The sequence below is a fragment of the Nuphar pumila genome, chromosome 16, assembly GCF_984573655.1.
Source record: "Nuphar pumila chromosome 16, dmNupPumi1.hap1.1, whole genome shotgun sequence".
In the NCBI taxonomy this organism is placed as follows: domain Eukaryota; kingdom Viridiplantae; phylum Streptophyta; class Magnoliopsida; order Nymphaeales; family Nymphaeaceae; genus Nuphar; species Nuphar pumila.
In genome coordinates, this window is record NC_143264.1 from 5,608,511 (window position 1) to 5,626,179 (window position 17,669).

The 17,669-nt window shown below is 38.3% G+C and overlaps 2 protein-coding genes across 2 annotated transcripts; both read left to right on the plus strand.

Moving 5' to 3' along the window:
• Positions 1-896: 896 nt before the first annotated feature.
• LOC149812774 (F-box/FBD/LRR-repeat protein At2g04230-like) lies at positions 897-4,064 on the plus strand. The gene is made up of 3 exons (XM_089991364.1): positions 897-1,007; positions 1,427-3,830; positions 3,937-4,064. The coding sequence occupies exon 2, from the start codon at positions 1,456-1,458 to the stop codon at positions 2,380-2,382; it is 927 nt and encodes a 308-aa protein (XP_089847490.1). The 5' UTR covers positions 897-1,007; positions 1,427-1,455; the 3' UTR covers positions 2,383-3,830; positions 3,937-4,064.
• Positions 4,065-14,134: 10,070 nt separating this feature from the next.
• LOC149812775 (F-box/LRR-repeat protein At3g58900-like) lies at positions 14,135-16,987 on the plus strand. Its single transcript, XM_089992295.1, has 4 exons — positions 14,135-15,043; positions 16,222-16,372; positions 16,479-16,555; positions 16,709-16,987. The coding sequence occupies exons 1-4, from the start codon at positions 14,135-14,137 to the stop codon at positions 16,754-16,756; spliced, it is 1,185 nt and encodes a 394-aa protein (XP_089848421.1). The 3' UTR covers positions 16,757-16,987.
• The last annotated feature ends 682 nt before the right edge of the window (positions 16,988-17,669 follow it).

The following is a 17,669-nucleotide window of genomic DNA, read 5'->3' on the forward strand; positions in this document are numbered from 1 at the left end:
TAACCACTTTTGCACTCAATGTATTGTAGCAATTTAATGTGCCTTTAGCGATGCTTTTGAAGTGCCCTAAAACTTTAATTTTTTGCCCAAAACTTTGAAGCGCCGCCCTTTACTTACAGCAAAAACCATGTGTGTAAAAAGCTGCTAAAGGTCTAATTTCCGGCCAGACCTTTATGGACACTTCAAAAGGGAAAGTTCATTTTTAACATGCCGTCAGGCCCAAAAGTGGTCAGGCAGCTGCCACTTCCGTTGGCAAGTCACGTATCTGTAAGCAACCGTGTCTTTGTGACAATTTAGAGCTTACATTCAAATCCCAATCCCGTTAACATGTGGAATCAAGTATCTCAAATAGAAAATCAGATCAAGAATGCGGTGATAGCCTGCTCCAATCATACCTGACTGTGACTCCCAAAAAGCAACAGCATTATAGATTCTTACCTTTCCTTCGAGGCTAAGGAATACAGAGAAAGAAAAATAAAAAGTTGAGAATGATGAATAAAGTAACCATGCTTTTTTTTCCGTTTCTAAGGATACAGAGAAGGAAAAATAAAAAGTTGAGAATGATGAATAAAGTAACCATGTTTTTTTTCCAGTCTTCTTTCTTCTAAGGAATACAGACAAGGAAAAATAAAAAGTTGAGAATGATGAATAAAGTAACCATGCTTTTTTTTTCGTCTTCTTTTTAAGGAATACAGAGAAGGAAAATTAAAAAGTTGAGTATGATGAATTAAGTTACCATCCTTTTCTTTCTGTCTTCTTTCTAAGGAATACAGAGAAGGAAAAATAAGTTGAGAATGATGAATACAGTAACTTTTCTGTCTTATTTATTTGCCTTTGGGGTTTTCTCATTCTAGTGAAGTGATGCTAGCTAATAACCATGCTTTTTTTTTATAGGCAAGCTGGGGTTAGGCAGACCCCTACCAGTTATACAACTATACCTTTGGGTTTTGAACCTGCAACGTGACGTGCACTAGCTGCTCCTACCAGATAAGCGGAGCCCCCCGTTGGTACTTCTGTGTAAACTTTGCTTTGATTAATAACCATGGTCTGCTTCCTTTAGTTGCCTTTGTCGGTTTCTCTCTTTTGTGAGAGAGGGTTGCTTGCTGCTAGCTGAAGATAAAAGTTGATACTGTTTCTTTCTCCCTGTTTTTCAGTTGGTTCTCTTTCTAAACTTTTCTTTGGTTTGTGCAAAAGGACTCTGCTTTCCAGGCTAAGGGTGATTGAGGTTTGTCACCTGATTTGGGACGACCATAGTTTGAAACTTATGGTCTCTTGTCACCTGATTTCCTTGACCGATGATGTTATGTGAAAGAGCACTTAATTCTGCGTGTTTTTCTTTTGCAGTGCAAGCTTATTATGTTTTACAATTATATTTCCTTTTTTCAGCGTTAGATTTGTAATATTCTCATCATTCATCATCATCCAGAGGAAAGGCAGACTGGTTGTAGATCAGAAATGGAGAACACAACCGAGTGCAGAATCAACACATTACCTGATTCAATTCTGCAACACATACTCTGCTTTCTTCCCATGAAAACTGCAGTAAGAACCAGCATCCTCTCCAAAAGATGGAGGTATCTTTGTACGGCCATTCCCTCCCTGGAATTTGATAAGAAAGACTTCCCTCTGTCAATGGAGGAAGCCATCCGACAGATGCTGCAGCAGTCACACTCACCATTAGATGGAACCGATCTCTTCACAGTTGTGAACCAATTGTTGTTGAGCCATGACGGGCGTCTCCGCAGCTTTAGCCTGTGCTTGGATTTGAAAAACAAATCAGAAAGGAGACTCCTTGGTAGTTGGATTCGCCATGTCATTGCAGTAAAGAAAGTCGAAGAGTTTAGTCTCAGAAGTAACCTTATTGACAATCCCACTGCATGCTATGAGTTGCTTTTTAATCTATTCGACTGCCGGTCTATACTGCACTTGAAGTTGAGTGGTTGCTGCTTTGATAATAAACAAGATAGTGAGGTGGTCCTCTGCTCCGTCAGGAGCCTAAGCTTGCATAATATAATTTTTGATGCAGCTCTCTTTTCCCGCATGCTTTGCGCTTGCCCGCAGCTTGAAAGCTTGAGCCTGGATTATAGTTTTGCGGAAACAAGTGATATGAAGATCTCTGCACCACAACTCATGAGCTTGAGGATCATAAATTCTGATTTTACAAATATGGAGATCGTTGCACCACGCTTGCAATCTTTCGAGTTCGATTGTCGATCTAGGGAAGCTGAGAGGAGTTGTTTAACTAAGCTCTTTGGGGATATTTATTGCGTGAAGACCCTCAAGGCTTGCACATGCATTTTTGAGGTAGGTGGTATCTCTACCTTCAATTTGTTTTTTTTTTGTTTATTCCTCTTTTTTCTTGCCTTGATCGTGATAGGGTGACTGCTGAGAGAATGGTGAAATCAAACCAATATTCTTGTGTTTCCATGTGTGCAATGGTATTTAAAAAAAATTGACAAGGAAATAAAAGGAAAACGTTTTATGATGGCAATCTTATGCTTGATATATAAACAATTCATTTCTGTGCAACTTCACACAAAAAGGAGCCTTTCTGTGAAAACTGTAAACTCAAGATGATGGGTTATGCAATCATTTTCCCCATTAAAAGGTTGTAGCGAAACAAGCCCGCAGATAACATAATCATGGGCATTTAATGAATCATGCTTCGTTAGTTACCTTGGTTTTTTGGGTTACACGGAGAAATTGTTGGATTTTGGATAAGATCGGATCCAACCTAGATGTGACCCATATTAACATTGGCTCATCAAGGGACATACGTGAGAGAGTCTTTTTTATGATGTCTCATAACTATTTATGTATGACCATTATGGATCCATTACCTGTTCTCCCTATAAATAGGAGACCGGTAACAGTGTGATGAGTACTACCAACGGGTTATCGGTCTCTCACCGCTTTTAGGGTTTAAGGGTCTTGCTCACCTCTCAACTTTCTAGCCTAGACTCGTTGAGGGTGTCGATTGGTTGAAGATAACGCCGGCCACCCACCTCTACCAAAGTGTTGTTAGGATCGTCCATGACCGCATCCTATAAGTGGTACTTCTCCCCATCCATTTAAGCCAACTGAAATCACATTTAGGATCTGATCATGCTGGTCTTAGCCTACCATACATGGCATAAAACTTCATAGGCACTGGCCTCAACCCCCAAGGAGCCTCCTACCTACTTTGCCTTGAGGATGGTGTTCACATGGGGATTGGTACTTGGGACCAGGGGAAAGCTCCCTATCCACAAGCCCGAGGCCCTGTGAGCAATCCTTTGGGGTCTTGCCTAGCTGACTTTATGATTAAAACCTCGCTAAAATCCCACAAAACTGGGTGCCACTTAGAGACAATGCCTTGTTGTTTGAATATGCGTGATTGTTTGGTTTATTTTTTTTATTGTGGATCCTACATTTTGTTTATTTCAACTGGTCTCTGTTTTTTGGTATTACTACACAACCCCCTGATCTGTTGCTAACCAACTGAACTGATGAGGGGGGCTAAACATTTTCTCATCAAATTTAATAAATAGAGATGAGATCAAGTACATTATTGGTTTCTAATCAGCGTCCACAAGTCACCAGCTGTGATCTGAACACAGTTGATAATACTTTTTAGCTAGGAAGATAACCATTCTCTCTCTCTCTCTCTCTCTGACATTTTTGGGGTGCATGTGTGAAGGCTCTTTATAAGCAGAATGATAGCACTGAGAATCCTCAATTCAGCCAGCTGGAAGCGATCATTATATATCCATGTTCAAGGGAATTGAGACTAGAAGATGTGGTATCTCTGCTGGGAAGTTCTCCACATCTGTGTAGACTCTATATTGAAAGTGAGTTTTGAAGACAAGTTCTATTTCTTTTTCTTTTGTGCAATTGTTTATCCAGATTTTGCAGAGTACTGAAACTGGTTCACTTTATTTGACTTTGGTGGAATAGAATGTAGCTTTATTTCTCCTCCAGGCGCAGATACTCCATATGAACCTTCTGATTGTATGCTTCAGCACTTTCGAAAAGTGAGTTTTGGTTCCTTCAATGGGACAGAAACTGAGTTAAAGTTGGTGAAACATATTCTCAAGAGTGCACCGTCACTAGAATCCCTGAAAGTCACCATTGATTCGATGGAAATATTGGGGTTCACTCTCATGAATGAGTTTCTGCGCTTGCAGAAAAGGTATCCACAACTAAACATAAAACTTCATTGCAGCAAGAAGTGAAGCGAATGAACAACATATGTGTTAGAGATAAACCAAATGAGCTAGAGATCTTATCAAGATCTCACCGAATTGGTTAAGATGTCAGGCTACGAGAATGAACATCATCTTTGGATGAGAGCTATACAAAAAAGCAAGTTCATAGTTTATTTGTATAAAGCATTGTACGTGATAAGTAAATTAAGTAATTTTCCTCTCACAAAATTTCATCTATTTTCTCTCTTATTTTCCAATCGTCATTTAACATGGTATCAAAGCCAGTGTTAGTTTTTCTTTGTTCATCCTGATATCCCACTGTTAGATCGTACACTACACTGCACATTTTTGTTTGCTGGACTAAGTACCAGTCTGTTGGTGTTATTCACTTCAATGATCTTGATCAAGTACTATTTGTAAAGCTGCTTTTCACAATAGCAACCGATCCAATCACAATGGTTGACTGTTTTTTTATTGCAAAATTACGCAAAGAAAAATGGATGCTGAAACTGTGAAATCAATCAACACCAAAGGAGATTCATCAATGGAGTTAGTCGCTAGCCTGTATTTTTTGCATCACTCAGACAACCCATGTACAATGTTGGTATTCGACATGAAAACGAGTTATGTGTATGGCTCTAAGCACAAAAAATAAGCTCGATTTCATCGATGGATCGATCTCATGACCGAATACTTATTTCACTTTGTTTGCAATATGACAAAGGTGGAATGACATGGTGCTTTCATGGATTTTGAACTCAATCCATAAGGATGTATCCTCAAGTTTTATATATTCAGAAACTGCATTTGATGTCTGGAATGAACTTCATGAGCGGTTTTCTCAATCAAATGCACCACATATTTATCAAATTCAGTTTGATATAATTAACCACAAACAACATCAATCATCCATTACCGTTTATTTTACGAAACTCAAAGGAATGTGGAATGAGTTAGCTTTATATGTCTTATATCCGACTTGCTTTTATGGAGCAATGAAGGCAATACAAGACCTGCAACAAAGAGATCGATTGATGCAATTTTTGATGGGGCTTAATAATAGCTACAACTCTATTCAAAGCCAAATTCTCTTAATGAAACTGATTTCATCTATCTCGAAGACATATGCCCTCATCATTCAAAAATAGAGGCAAAGAGAGATATGGGTTCTTCATTCATCATCCAATGAATACGTCATGTTAGCTGCCATAATTGAAGGTAAGGGCAATAAGGGCATGAATCCAAGATTTCTCCAACCAAGACCACGTCCAAATCGTCCAAGACCCAAATGTAACCATTGCGGTAAATTATGTCTCATCAAGGCTCAATGCTATCAACTTCACGGTTATCCGAACTCAACCAACAATGGCAACACAAAGGGTGAATTCAACTACATCAAGTGAAGGTGTTGTCACACCTCATATCACACCCGAACGATATAAATATCGCATAACCCTTATGTTACAAGGTAAACTGGAACCACAAGTCAACATAGTAGGTAAAACTTTAGCCTTCATTTCTTGCTCTTCTTGTTGGATAATAAACATTAGGGCTACCGATCACATAGTTTCTAGTTTAAATTTGTTATATTCTCCATGACCCATTATTTGCCCACCAATAGGATTACCCACCGGATTGTCTGCTTCAGTTACCCACATTGGTAGTGCAAGCATCAATTCACAAATATGCCTAACTGATGTCTTATATGTCCCTAGTTTTAAATACAACTTGATATCCATTAGCAAATTGATAAAAGATTTAAAATGTGATGTTTTCACCAATGAATTGTATTTTTCAAGATCGTCACTCGAAGTGGACGATTGGAATGGGTAAAATGCAAAATGGCCTTTATATGTTTGAAATCAAGAGTGAAGTCACACTTCTAATTTCAGTTATGCTTACCTTTTGCATTATCGTCTTGGGCATATTTTGCATTCTCGTTTTCAATATCTGGTTGATTCTAATAAAATAAACTCTTGCAAGTTTGATAGAATATGTTCAATATGTCCTTTGGCTAAACAATTGTGTCTTTTATTTCCAAATAGTTCTATTAACTCTACATCAGTTTTCAAACTCATTTACATTGATTTATGAGGTGGGCATCAAACTTCATTATTATCTTGTGCACATTACTTTCTAACCATTGTAGATGATTACTCTTGTTCAACTTGGGTTTACCTAATGCGTTATAAATTCGAAACCTTTTTCCTTATCTAAGATTTGTTTGCCATGATCAAAACCCAATTTAAAATCCAAATCTAGAAGGTTAGGAGTGATAATGAGAGTGAACTTTTTTCTAATGAAATGTAGACATTTTTTTGCAATCAGGGTATTTTCTATCAACATAGTTGTGTATATACCTCCAACAAAATGGAGTGGTCGAACGCAAGCACCGGGATCTTCTCAATATGGCTTGGGCCTTGTGTTTTCAATCAAACCTTTCTATCAAATTTTGGGGGAAATGTATTATAACTGCCACATATATCATAAAATGTGTCCCTAGCAAAGCTCTAAATGAACGAACTCCTCATGATATCTTGTTCCATAAAAGTCTTAATTATAAATACCTCAGTTTTTGGGTGTCTATGCTATGCTCACAATATAAACCACTCTCACAAATTTGATAGTAGAGCAAGGAAATGCATTTTCATTGGATATCCATATGGCCAAGTTGCATATCGTTTGTATGATCTTGAGTCCCATGTTACCTTCACTAGCAGAGACGTGATCTTTCATGAACATGTTTTTTCATTTCAATCTGATACATATACACCACTAAATGATGAAGATATTGTCCTACCCATTTCCTTCTTTGATTCCACACCAGATGGTCCACTTTCACTCCAGGAAACTGATATTGCCAGTCTAAATGACACTACACCGGATTCTCAAAATCACAACATGCTAAGTTCACAGGATTCTACCAATCCATCTGAATATATTCCTCCATTTCCAATCAATCCAACTCTTTTTAGTTTGGCCTAGTCTGAACCATTTGTTTTTGTTCCAATAAGATAATCCTCTAGGGAGAGAACTCAACCTCCTCATTTCAAGGCTTATCTCTAATGTCTTTGAGGGTGGGAAGGACTCCTTGGATGAGTTTTCATACGAGAGGACTCTCCTTGATGAGTGATCCCTATCTCATTATAAAATCTATAAAACTTGGGCTCACCCCTATACCTTGAATCATCTAAAAATTACATACCTAAGTAGTGACCCTTTAAGATCAAACTTACTTCAGCCTTGCTAACACGATGTCCAAACACCATTGAAAAACACTCATATTTATATGCTAATAAGTAGGAGAATGAGCCTAAAAGATAAAAGAAATCCTCGTGTTTGAAAAATATTTTTTTCTAAATCCCTAATATGTTTATTTCTATTTCATTTATTTTTTGGATTAGGTGTTTATGCACATTTTATATTTGATTGCATATTGGAATCCATGGCAGTGTGATTCAAGCTACAAATATCGAGAAACCTACCTCGTCTTTACCTTCTTTTCAGGCAAAGGATGGTCAGAGATTGTAACGACATTTCCTATGATTTTAAAATAAGATTTTGTGAATCCATGTAAGTCCCATTTTCCTACACTAAAAATATTCATCAACAGTTTTTGGCGACCAAGATGGGATGTCATACTTTTTCTTAATTTTTTGTAGAAATAATTGCATTACAAAAAAAAAATTAAAAACTTGGTTTTTTGAACTTTCTGTCTCTTTTCGGATGACAATCCTGGGTTTTCCATCCACTGAGCTTTGGCCATCCACTGACTGCCATCAACCGACTTTTAGCCATCCAAGTTTCGTTGTTCGGCTGCATTTGCTGGCAAGTTCTGGCAAACAACGTCGTCCAGTTGTGTTTGGTCATTCGCAAGCCCCCGCGTCTGCACGTTTGGTCATCTTTTGTTAGACAACATTGTCTGCTAATATTGTCGTTCAGTTATGTTTGACTATTTGTAGATCCTCACATCTATAGGTTCTGCCATTCGCTAACTGGTAGTACTATCTGCAGATTCTAGCATCTATAGCTTCTATCGTTCGTTGACTGGCAGTGTCGTTTGTAGATCCTTGTGCCTGTAGGTTCTACTATCTACTGACAGGCAGTGCTAAATCCTCTTGTCCTATCATTTGAATCCTTGGATCCTCCCACTAATACTTTTCAGTTGTTAGCTGAGGTATATCGGTGGTGGTAACATTGGAGTCGAATTCTATACACTAGTACCCTTAAGTTGTTAGCTTGGGTACATCAGTGTAGACCTAGAAGGGATCCTTAAATTCCTAGAACCCGAAGACATCTTTCATATCAGTGAATAAATCTTTTTAGAGTACCTAATTGTTTTGAAAATCTCTTGTTACTTGTTTGGGTTTGTGTCAACCGATTGTCTGGTGTATAATGTATGCAAAATCTAAAGCTCACAAACTCCAAATCCAATTGATCTTAGAGGAACCACCTCTAAAGAATTTCACATACGAGATGCCACCCCATATGATTCAAAACATCATATTTGATAAGGATCTTGAAGAAAGAACCCACATGAACATTCCTGATAATTCTATAGATGACCGAAAAAGGAGAAAGATCCCAATGCTTCCTGAGTTCAGCTCATGTGAGTACCATCATCGGTCTCGTAAAATCCTCCATGCGGGTTACAAGATGAGTAGTTCTAGGATAGAAGAGTCTACCAAAAGATGAGTCCACAAAACCTTGCATTTCAAAGCTTGGTCTGAAGAATGACACCCCTATCAATCTCGTAAAGTCCCTTATGCGGGTTACAAGACAGACAACTCTAGTACAAGTGAGTCTTCTAGGAGACAAACTGTTAAGACCTCGCATTTCAAAGCTTGGTTCAAGGAAGAAGATGTGCTAGCACAGGTTAGACAGAATATGGAAAGGATGGAGGAGAAGATAAAAGAGATCCAAAAACATTTGAGACGGTATTAGACAAAAGTTGAAAGGAGAGCCTGAAGAGTCCATGAGTCGGAATATGAAAAGGCACGGTTTAACACAGAAATTAGAAGGACCGAATGAACTGCAAAGCTACAAGAGGATATAGAATACAGTCAGTGAGAAGAGTCTCAAGTGTCTAATATGGAGAGAAGAGTCCACAAATCCAAGCCAACCAGTTCAGTACAAACCATGTCGTCTGAAGCTGACACAAAGATCAAATCACTAGAAGAAACGATCTAGAGGCTAACATTGAGAATGAGATACGTGGGTATGAACCATAGGAAATACTCTATGGACAACTTCTTACCTGAGGGATGTGATGGTGATGATGAGACCCCTCCAAAATTTTTAAAGTTCAATAGAAATGGTGACCCAAGGATTTACTTGTCCCTATTCATGGGAAGTATGACCAAATATCGAAATAATGATAAGAGATTAATTAATTGGTTCCGTAAAAGCCTATAGAAAGAGGCGTTAGAATGGTTTGCCATCTTGAACCTCTAAAACATAAGAGAATTTAAGTAGATCATAAACCTATTCATGAAATGGTTCATATATAATGTTGAGGCCCTTCCCACCATCGACCAACTGTACGATCTAAAACAAAAGAAGGAAGAAGGTGCTCATGAGCTCATCAACCAATGACGGTCCATAGCCAATCAAAAGAAGGAGCTGATCTCATATTTTCATGCACTGGCCATCCTAATGGACAACTTCTCTCAACCGTTACAGAGCCTCTTCAGCATGGATCATGTTGAAACATATGTTGAACTTATCAAAAAAGCTATCGCCTTTGAAGTAGGCATCAAAAGAGGAGTATATAATGGGTTCTTAAAGAACAACGAAAACAACAACATATACAGGAAGTCAGACCCATCTAAAGGCCAGGTCAATATTGTGAGAACCTCAAGACAAAACTTCAAAAAGAATAAAAAGGGGCCGAGGGCATACAATCCGAAGAGCTCTACAAAGAAGAAAAATGAGAACATATATGGGGCAAATCCTAAGTGGATCTGAGATCAAACGTTCGCCAAGTTCGAGCAGCCTCACTCACAGGTCCTAGATATATTGTTATAGGATGACCTACTCAAGCTCTCTGAGGTATCTAACCCACCACAAATGAAAGGAACTAACCCGACTAAGTATTGTTGATACCACAGAGTTGTAAGACACGACATTGAGGAATGTTTTATCCTGAGTCACATTAACCAAGACCACATAGACAATGGATAACTACAGGTAAATGAAGAACAGTCAATGCTCATCAACAACGATCATACCATAGAAAAAGCGGTTCAAGCATGTGAGGCAAGAGAGAACTAGTTCTCGGAGAACAATATGGAACAAGGGTCCTCCGTCAATACAATGGTTTGCATTCCACGAGCCCTTATTTGTAGTAACTGCTTGATGCCTTTAATACCCAAGATCTGTTATCAAGGAGAATGAAGAGTACAAGGAAGAGGAATTTTATGGGAGAATAAAAAAGTCAATCAGATAAACGTGATTGATCTGAGCTCACCAGACAAGAAGGGTCGTCTCACAAAAAAAAAAAAGAGCCAAAAAAGAAAAACTCTCCCGAGTCATGAAGGGTCGTCTCACAAAAATGGCCATAAGCTCAATGAAAGGAACAGATAGCATGGGACCAACTCTCCCCCTACAAGGACTTAGCCTTGTCTGTATCTGACTTGATTTAATGCTTAATTGTTTCGTTCTTAATCATCTTTGTCTCTGTCATGTGTCAATTGAGCTAACAGTCGACAGAAAAATGTCAGATGCATGTCGAACGCACGCTCATTGTTAATCTATGTGATTTTTGGGTTTTTATTGGTGCATGGTCCTTGATCGCCGCTAATGATCTGGGCAAAAAACCAAGATTTAGTGGTAGTCACAATCGTTGATAAAGCCTCTTTTTTGGCTTAACACTCACCCACAATTAGCGATGGGCGAGTGTCCGACACTACAGTGGACGATTTGCTCATCCAATGGTACAGGTGGCTTTCTCTCTCTATATATATACATATATATTTATTTATTTGGTAAATATTTTATACGGATGAAAGTATGAAACTATTGAGCAGTCACCATCTTTTCATATTTTTTAATGATTTTTGTATATCAAATCATATGGATTTGATTTACAGTGTTTGTTTACTAGAAAATGGGTTTTGAACCATGTGATAGTGACCTGTAAGCATGATTTTAAAGGACTTCAAAAATCAACTGCCAAAAATATCCCAAAATTTCATCACTCAAAAAGTCATATTTTTACATTGCAAAAAACATGACCTAAGGTTTGATCTTTTTAGTAAACAAATCATGTTGAACACACCTATGTGGTTAGACTGAGTCAATACAACTTGTATATATGATTTGTAGATCAATAGTTTGTGCCTTAATTAATACCAAACATAAACCCTATATAAAGTGCCACTAAAATATGAGAACTAGGGTGCGAGCTAGGCATTTTCGCAGTTTTTTTTTTGTGAAAATCCAACCACGCATATGTGTTCATGGTTCATTTCCAGAGAATAGACTGGTGGATCATTCTTTTTCGACAAAAAATAAAAAACATGATTTTGGAACCTTAAATATCTATGAAAATTTGAAGCCATTGATTTTGCATTTTTTATATTCTTTTTGCAAATCCAACCCTACAGATATGTTCAACATGGTCCATTTTTTTGGAGATAAACTGTTGGATCATGGTTTTTTTTTTTTGTAAAAAACATGATCTTTGGATGCTTGAATATTTATGAAAATTCTGAGTCGCTGATTTTCAAGCCTTAAAAATCCTACTTATGTGTCACTATGGGCAAATTCAAGAGCTGGTCCCTTTAAAACTAACTATATATGCAGATCACATCGGTATCGTCATACTTAGGGGTGTCAAGTTTACTCGGGCCCGAACCAAACCCTATAGGGTCCCAATATGGTGATTAAAAAGAAGACCCGTGTCTCCACCCTAAGGTTCGATTAATAAATGAACCCAAGTATAGTTTGTGAAATTTTATACTAAACTCGGACCCGACCCAAGTTTCGAATAAGACCCACAAATTTTTAATGTAAAAATGATACAAAATATGGTTTTATCGGGTATGGCTCGGTTTGGTTCATGTAGTTTTTATTGGGTCCGAGTATGGTTTCTCTTATGGTGGGTTCGATTAGACCTGAGTCTGGACCCGATACCATAACCAAAAATCGAGGCCAGATCTGGTTTCGCTTGGGTCCGAACCAAACCTGACCCATTCACAACCCTAGCCATACTTAAGAAAAAAAAGAAAGGAAGCCATGAAATTCTTGTGGTGTTCATATATATATATATATATATATATATATATATATATATATATATATATATAGAGAGAGAGAGAGAGAGAGAGAGAGAGAGAGAGAAAAGTGTCAATTCTTGATGCAAAAATAAAGACTTCCAGATTTCGATTTCTAAATGATTCTGCTCATCCGAGCCCGGTGTCAATTCTTGATGCATCCTTCTCCAATGAAAGCTGCTTTTCATCTGAGAGCATTGATGGTTGCCTATATATATATATATATATATAAACAACAACAACTACGCCTTCATCCCAAAACAATTGGGGTCGGCGATATGAACCAACAAAGAAAATCATTCTGAGTCTTCCACATGAATCCTTCTCCTCCATTCATTTCTATTCAATGCCATGTCTTCGGTGAGGTTCAAAGCATTCATATCCTTTCCTATCACCTCCATCCATGTCTTCCTAGGCCTACCCCGACCTCTTTTAACTAATATATATAGCTGCCTGCTCTACACCCAGCAAAAAAGCATGCATGTAAAAAGCCTAAAGGTCATTTTTGACATGGGTGCGCGCTGCGCACGTCCATTTGGGTCAGGCTCAAAAGTGGTCAAACAACAACCACTTTATATATATATATATATATATATATATATATATATATATATATATATATAGATAGATAGATAGAGAGAGAGAGAGAGAGAGAGAGAGACGTCCTCGTCTGCCACTTTTCAAAGTTTTTTCCAACCCTGTGCGGTAGGTAAGTCAGGTATCTGTGATTCTGTATGCAACCGTGTCTTTGTGACAGTTTAGAGCTTACATTCAAATCCCAATCCCATTAACATGTGGAATCAAGTAGCTCAAATGGAAAATCACATCAGATCAAGAGTGGGGTGATAACCTGCTCCAACCATACCTGAATGTGACTCCCAAAAAGCAACTGCAGTATAGATTCTTACCTTTCCTTCGAGGCTAAGGAATACATAGAAAGAGATATATAAAGTTGAAACTGATGAATAAACCATGCTTTTCTTTGTCTTTTCTAAGGAATACAGAGAAGGAAAAATAAAAAGTTTAGAATGATGAATAAAGTATCCATGCTTTTCTTTCTGTCTTCTTTCTGAGGAATACAGACAAGGAACAATAAAAAGTTGTGAATGATGAATAAAGTAACCATGCTTTTTTTTTTGTCTTCTTTATTTGCCTTTGGGGTTTACTCATTCTAGTGAAGTGCTGCTAGCTAAAGATAAAAGGTATTAAATTTATGTTTCTTCTGTTTTCTAGTTGGCTCTCCTGTGTAAACTTTGCTTTGATTCATGACCATGGTTTGTTGCCTTTGTGGGTTTCTCTCTTTGGTGAGAGAGGGTTGCTTGCTGCTAGCTGAAGATAAAAGTTGATATTGATTCTTTCTCCCTGTTTTTCGGTCGGTTCTCTTTATTAAGTTTTCTTTGGTTCGCGCAAAAGGACTCTGCTTTCCAGGCTAAGGGTGATTGAGGTTTGCCACCTGATTTGGGACGACCATAGTTTGAAACCTATGGTCTCTTGTCACCTGATTTCCTTGACCTATGATGTTATGTGAAAGAGCACTTAATTCTGCCATTGTATTTTTCTTTTGCAGTGCAAGCTTATTATGTTTTGCAATTATATTTCTTTTTTTTTTCAGCGTTAGATTTGTAACATTCTCATCATCCAGAGGAAAGGCAGACTGGTTGTAGATCAGAAATGGAGAACACAACCGAGTGCAGAATCAACACATTACCTGATTCAATTCTGCAACACATACTCTGCTTTCTTCCCATGAAAACTGCAGTAAGAACCAGCATCCTCTCCAAAAGATGGAGGTATCTTTGTACGGCCATTCCCTCCCTGGAATTTGATAAGAAAGACTTCCCTCTGTCAATGGAGGAAGCCATCCGACAGATGCTGCAGCAGTCACACTCACCATTAGATGGAACCGATCTCTTCACAGTTGTGAACCAATTGTTGTTGAGCCATGACGGGCGTCTCCGCAGCTTTAGCCTGTCCTTGGATTTGAAAAACAAATCAGAAAGGAGACTCCTTGGTAGTTGGATTCGCCATGTCATTGCAGTAAAGAAAGTCGAAGAGTTTAGTCTCAGAAGTAACCTTATTGACAATCCCACTGCATGCTATGAGTTGCTTTTTAATCTATTCGACTGCCGGTCTATACTGCACTTGAAGTTGAGTGGTTGCTGCTTTGATAATAAACAAGATAGTGAGCTGGTCCTCTGCTCCGTCAGGAGCCTAAGCTTGCATAATATAATTTTTGATGTAGCTCACTTTTCTCGCATGCTTTGCGCTTGCCCGCAGCTTGAAAGCTTGAGCCTGGATCATAGTTCTGCGAAAACAAGTGATATGAAGATCTCTGCACCACAACTCATGAGCTTGAGGATCATAAATTCTGATTTTACAAATATGGAGATCGTTGCACCACAACTCATGAGCTTGAGGATCATAAATTCTGATTTTACAAATATGGAGATCGTTGCAGCACGCTTGCAATCTTTCGAGTTCGATTGTCGATCTAGGGAGGCTGGGAGGAGTTGTTTAACTAAGCTCTTTGGGGATATTTATTGCTTGAAGACCCTCAAGGTTTGCAAATGCATTTTTGAGGTGGGTGGTATCTCTCTACCTTAAATTTGTTTTTTTTTATGTTTATTCCTCCTTTTTCTTGCTTTGATCGTGATTGGGTGACTGCTGAGAGAATGCTGAAATCAAACCAATATTCTTGTGTTTCCATGTGTGCAATGATATTTAAAAAAAAAATTGACAAGGAAATAAAAGGAAAACGTTTTATGATGACAATCTTTCATTTCTGTGCAACTTCACACAAAAAGGAGCCTTTATGTGGGAACTGTAAACGCAAGTTGATGGGTTATGCAATCGTCTTCCCCATGAAACAAGCCCGCAGATAACATAAGCATGGACATTGAATGGAATCATGATTGCCTAGCTACCTTGTTTTTTTGGGGTTACATGGAAAATTGTTGGATTTTGGATAGGATCGGATCCAACTTAGATGTGACCCATATTAACATGAGCACATCAAAGGACACATGAGAGTTTTTTATGAGGTCTCATAACTGTTCATGTATGCCCATTATAACCTCATTACGAGATCTCTCTATAAATTGGAGACCCGTAGCAGTGTGATAAGTACTACCTATGTGTTATAGGTCTCTCACCTTTTCTGGAGTTCAAGGGTCTTGCTCACCTCTTGACATTGTGACTTGGGCTCATTGAGGGTGTCATTTGGTTGAGGAGAACACCGACCACCCACCTCTACCCCAAGGAGCCTCCTACTTCGCCTTGAGGAAGGTGTTCACATGAGGATTCATACTTGGGACAAGGGTAAAGCTCCCTATTCACAAGCCCGAGGCCCTGTGAGCAATCCTTTGGGGTCTTGCCTAGCTGACTTTATGATTAAAACCTCACTAAAAGCCCACAAAACTGGGTGCTACTTGGAGACAATGCCTTGTTTGAATCTACGTGATTGTTTGGATTATTTTTTTATTGTGGATCCTACATTTTGTTTATTTAAACTGATCTCTGTTTTTTGGTATTAGTGCCCAACCCCTGCTCTGTTGCTAACCAACTGAACTGATGAAGGGGGCTAAACATTTTCTCATCAAATTTAATAAATAGAGATCAGATCAAGTACATTATTGGATTCTAATCAGCATCCACAAGTCACCAGTTGTGATCTGAACGCAGTTGATAAATACTTTTTAGCTAGGAAGATAACCATTGTCTCTCTCTCTCTCTGACATTTTTGGGGTGCATGTGTGAAGGCTCTTTATAGGCAGAATGATGGCACTGAGCATCCTCAATTCAGCCAGCTGGAAGCGATCATTATATGTCCATGTTCAAGGGAATTGAGAGTAGAAGATGTTGCATCTCTGCTGGGAAGTTCTCCACATCTGTGTAGACTCTATATTGAAAGTGAGTTTTGAAGACAAGTTCTATTTCTTTTTCTTTTGTGCAATTGTTTATCCAGATTTTGCAGAGTACTGAAACTGGTTCACTTTATGTGACTTTGGTGGAATAGAATGCAGCTTTATTTCTTCTCCAGGCGCAGATACTCCATATGAACCTTTTGATTGGATGCTTCAGCACCTTCGAAGAGTGAGTTTTGGTTTCTTCAATGCGACAAAAACTGAGTTAAAGTTGGTGAAGCATATTCTCAAGAGTGCACCATCACTAGAATTCCTAAGAATCACCCTTGAATCGAAGGAAATATTGGGGTTCACTCTCACGAATGAGTTTCTGTGCTTGCAGAAAATGTATCCACAACTCAACATAGAACTTCATTGCAGCAAGAAGTGAAGCGAATGGACAGCATACGGACCAGACTACAATACCTATGATATCGATTCTTCTAAAAGTTTAATTTCTTAGCCATCTTTCCGAGTTTGTTGATTCAAGCAAATTTGACTTCATCGTTTCATACTAATCCCCACATGGTTTGTTGCGGTGATTCTCATCTCAATCTTTTCTTAACCCAAGCTTCACAGAATATAAAGGCGAAACCTGTAAGAATACTAGAACAATTCACAAGCATGTGTAAAATTCAAGATTGTCAGGAAGGGAAGCAAAACAAACGAGGTTTTCCAGGAACACATGAAATGGGAAACGGTAAACAACCAGAAAAATAATCGGGAAACGACTGAGAAATGAATAGGAAACATTTAAGAAAAAGAACAGCCTTAATAAATATAATAAATGAATAAAACCAAATATAAGAAACTTGAATCCCATGAAGGAAATACGATCCAAGAAAGGGAAGCTCATTTCGCAAATTTGGGAATTTCCCATTGCATGGTAAACACAAAAGTTTCCCTGAGGGCGAGAAACACGTATTCCTGAGGGTGAGAAACACGTTTTCTAGAGTATGGGAAACATGTTTTCCTTATGGTGGAAAATGTGTTTCCCATAAATTTGTTGGTTTTTCCTATACTTTTCATAAACGCAGTGTTTCCCGTTTTCGAAATGGTTTTCAGGGAATTGGGATAAAAATGCATTCAATCTGTGAATAAGTCTCTGTCTCTCTCTCTGAAGCTCAAAATAAGTTTTCTCGTCTAGCTAAGGATATCAAAGCTTGGCTTCATAGTCATAAGGTGGAGAAATTTCAGCAAATGGCCGTATGGGATCAAGAGATTTCTGTGTTGTATTAGTCTATGTCTTCTCCTGACTCTCTTTCTGATTTGCAACTTCTCAGTCTCCAGGCCAGGTCTTTAGA

What these genes read in the sequence shown, in the direction of transcription:
- LOC149812774 (XM_089991364.1), top strand. Translation starts at nt 1,456, where the DNA reads ATGGAGAACACAACCGAGTGCAGAATCAACACATTACCTGATTCAATT.
- LOC149812775 (XM_089992295.1), top strand. Translation starts at nt 14,135, where the DNA reads ATGGAGAACACAACCGAGTGCAGAATCAACACATTACCTGATTCAATT. An exon ending in TTTGCAAATGCATTTTTGAG is followed by an intron (nt 15,044 to 16,221) that starts GTGGGTGGTATC and finishes GCATGTGTGAAG; the next exon opens with GCTCTTTATAGGCAGAATGA. An exon ending in GTGTAGACTCTATATTGAAA is followed by an intron (nt 16,373 to 16,478) that starts GTGAGTTTTGAA and finishes TTGGTGGAATAG; the next exon opens with AATGCAGCTTTATTTCTTCT.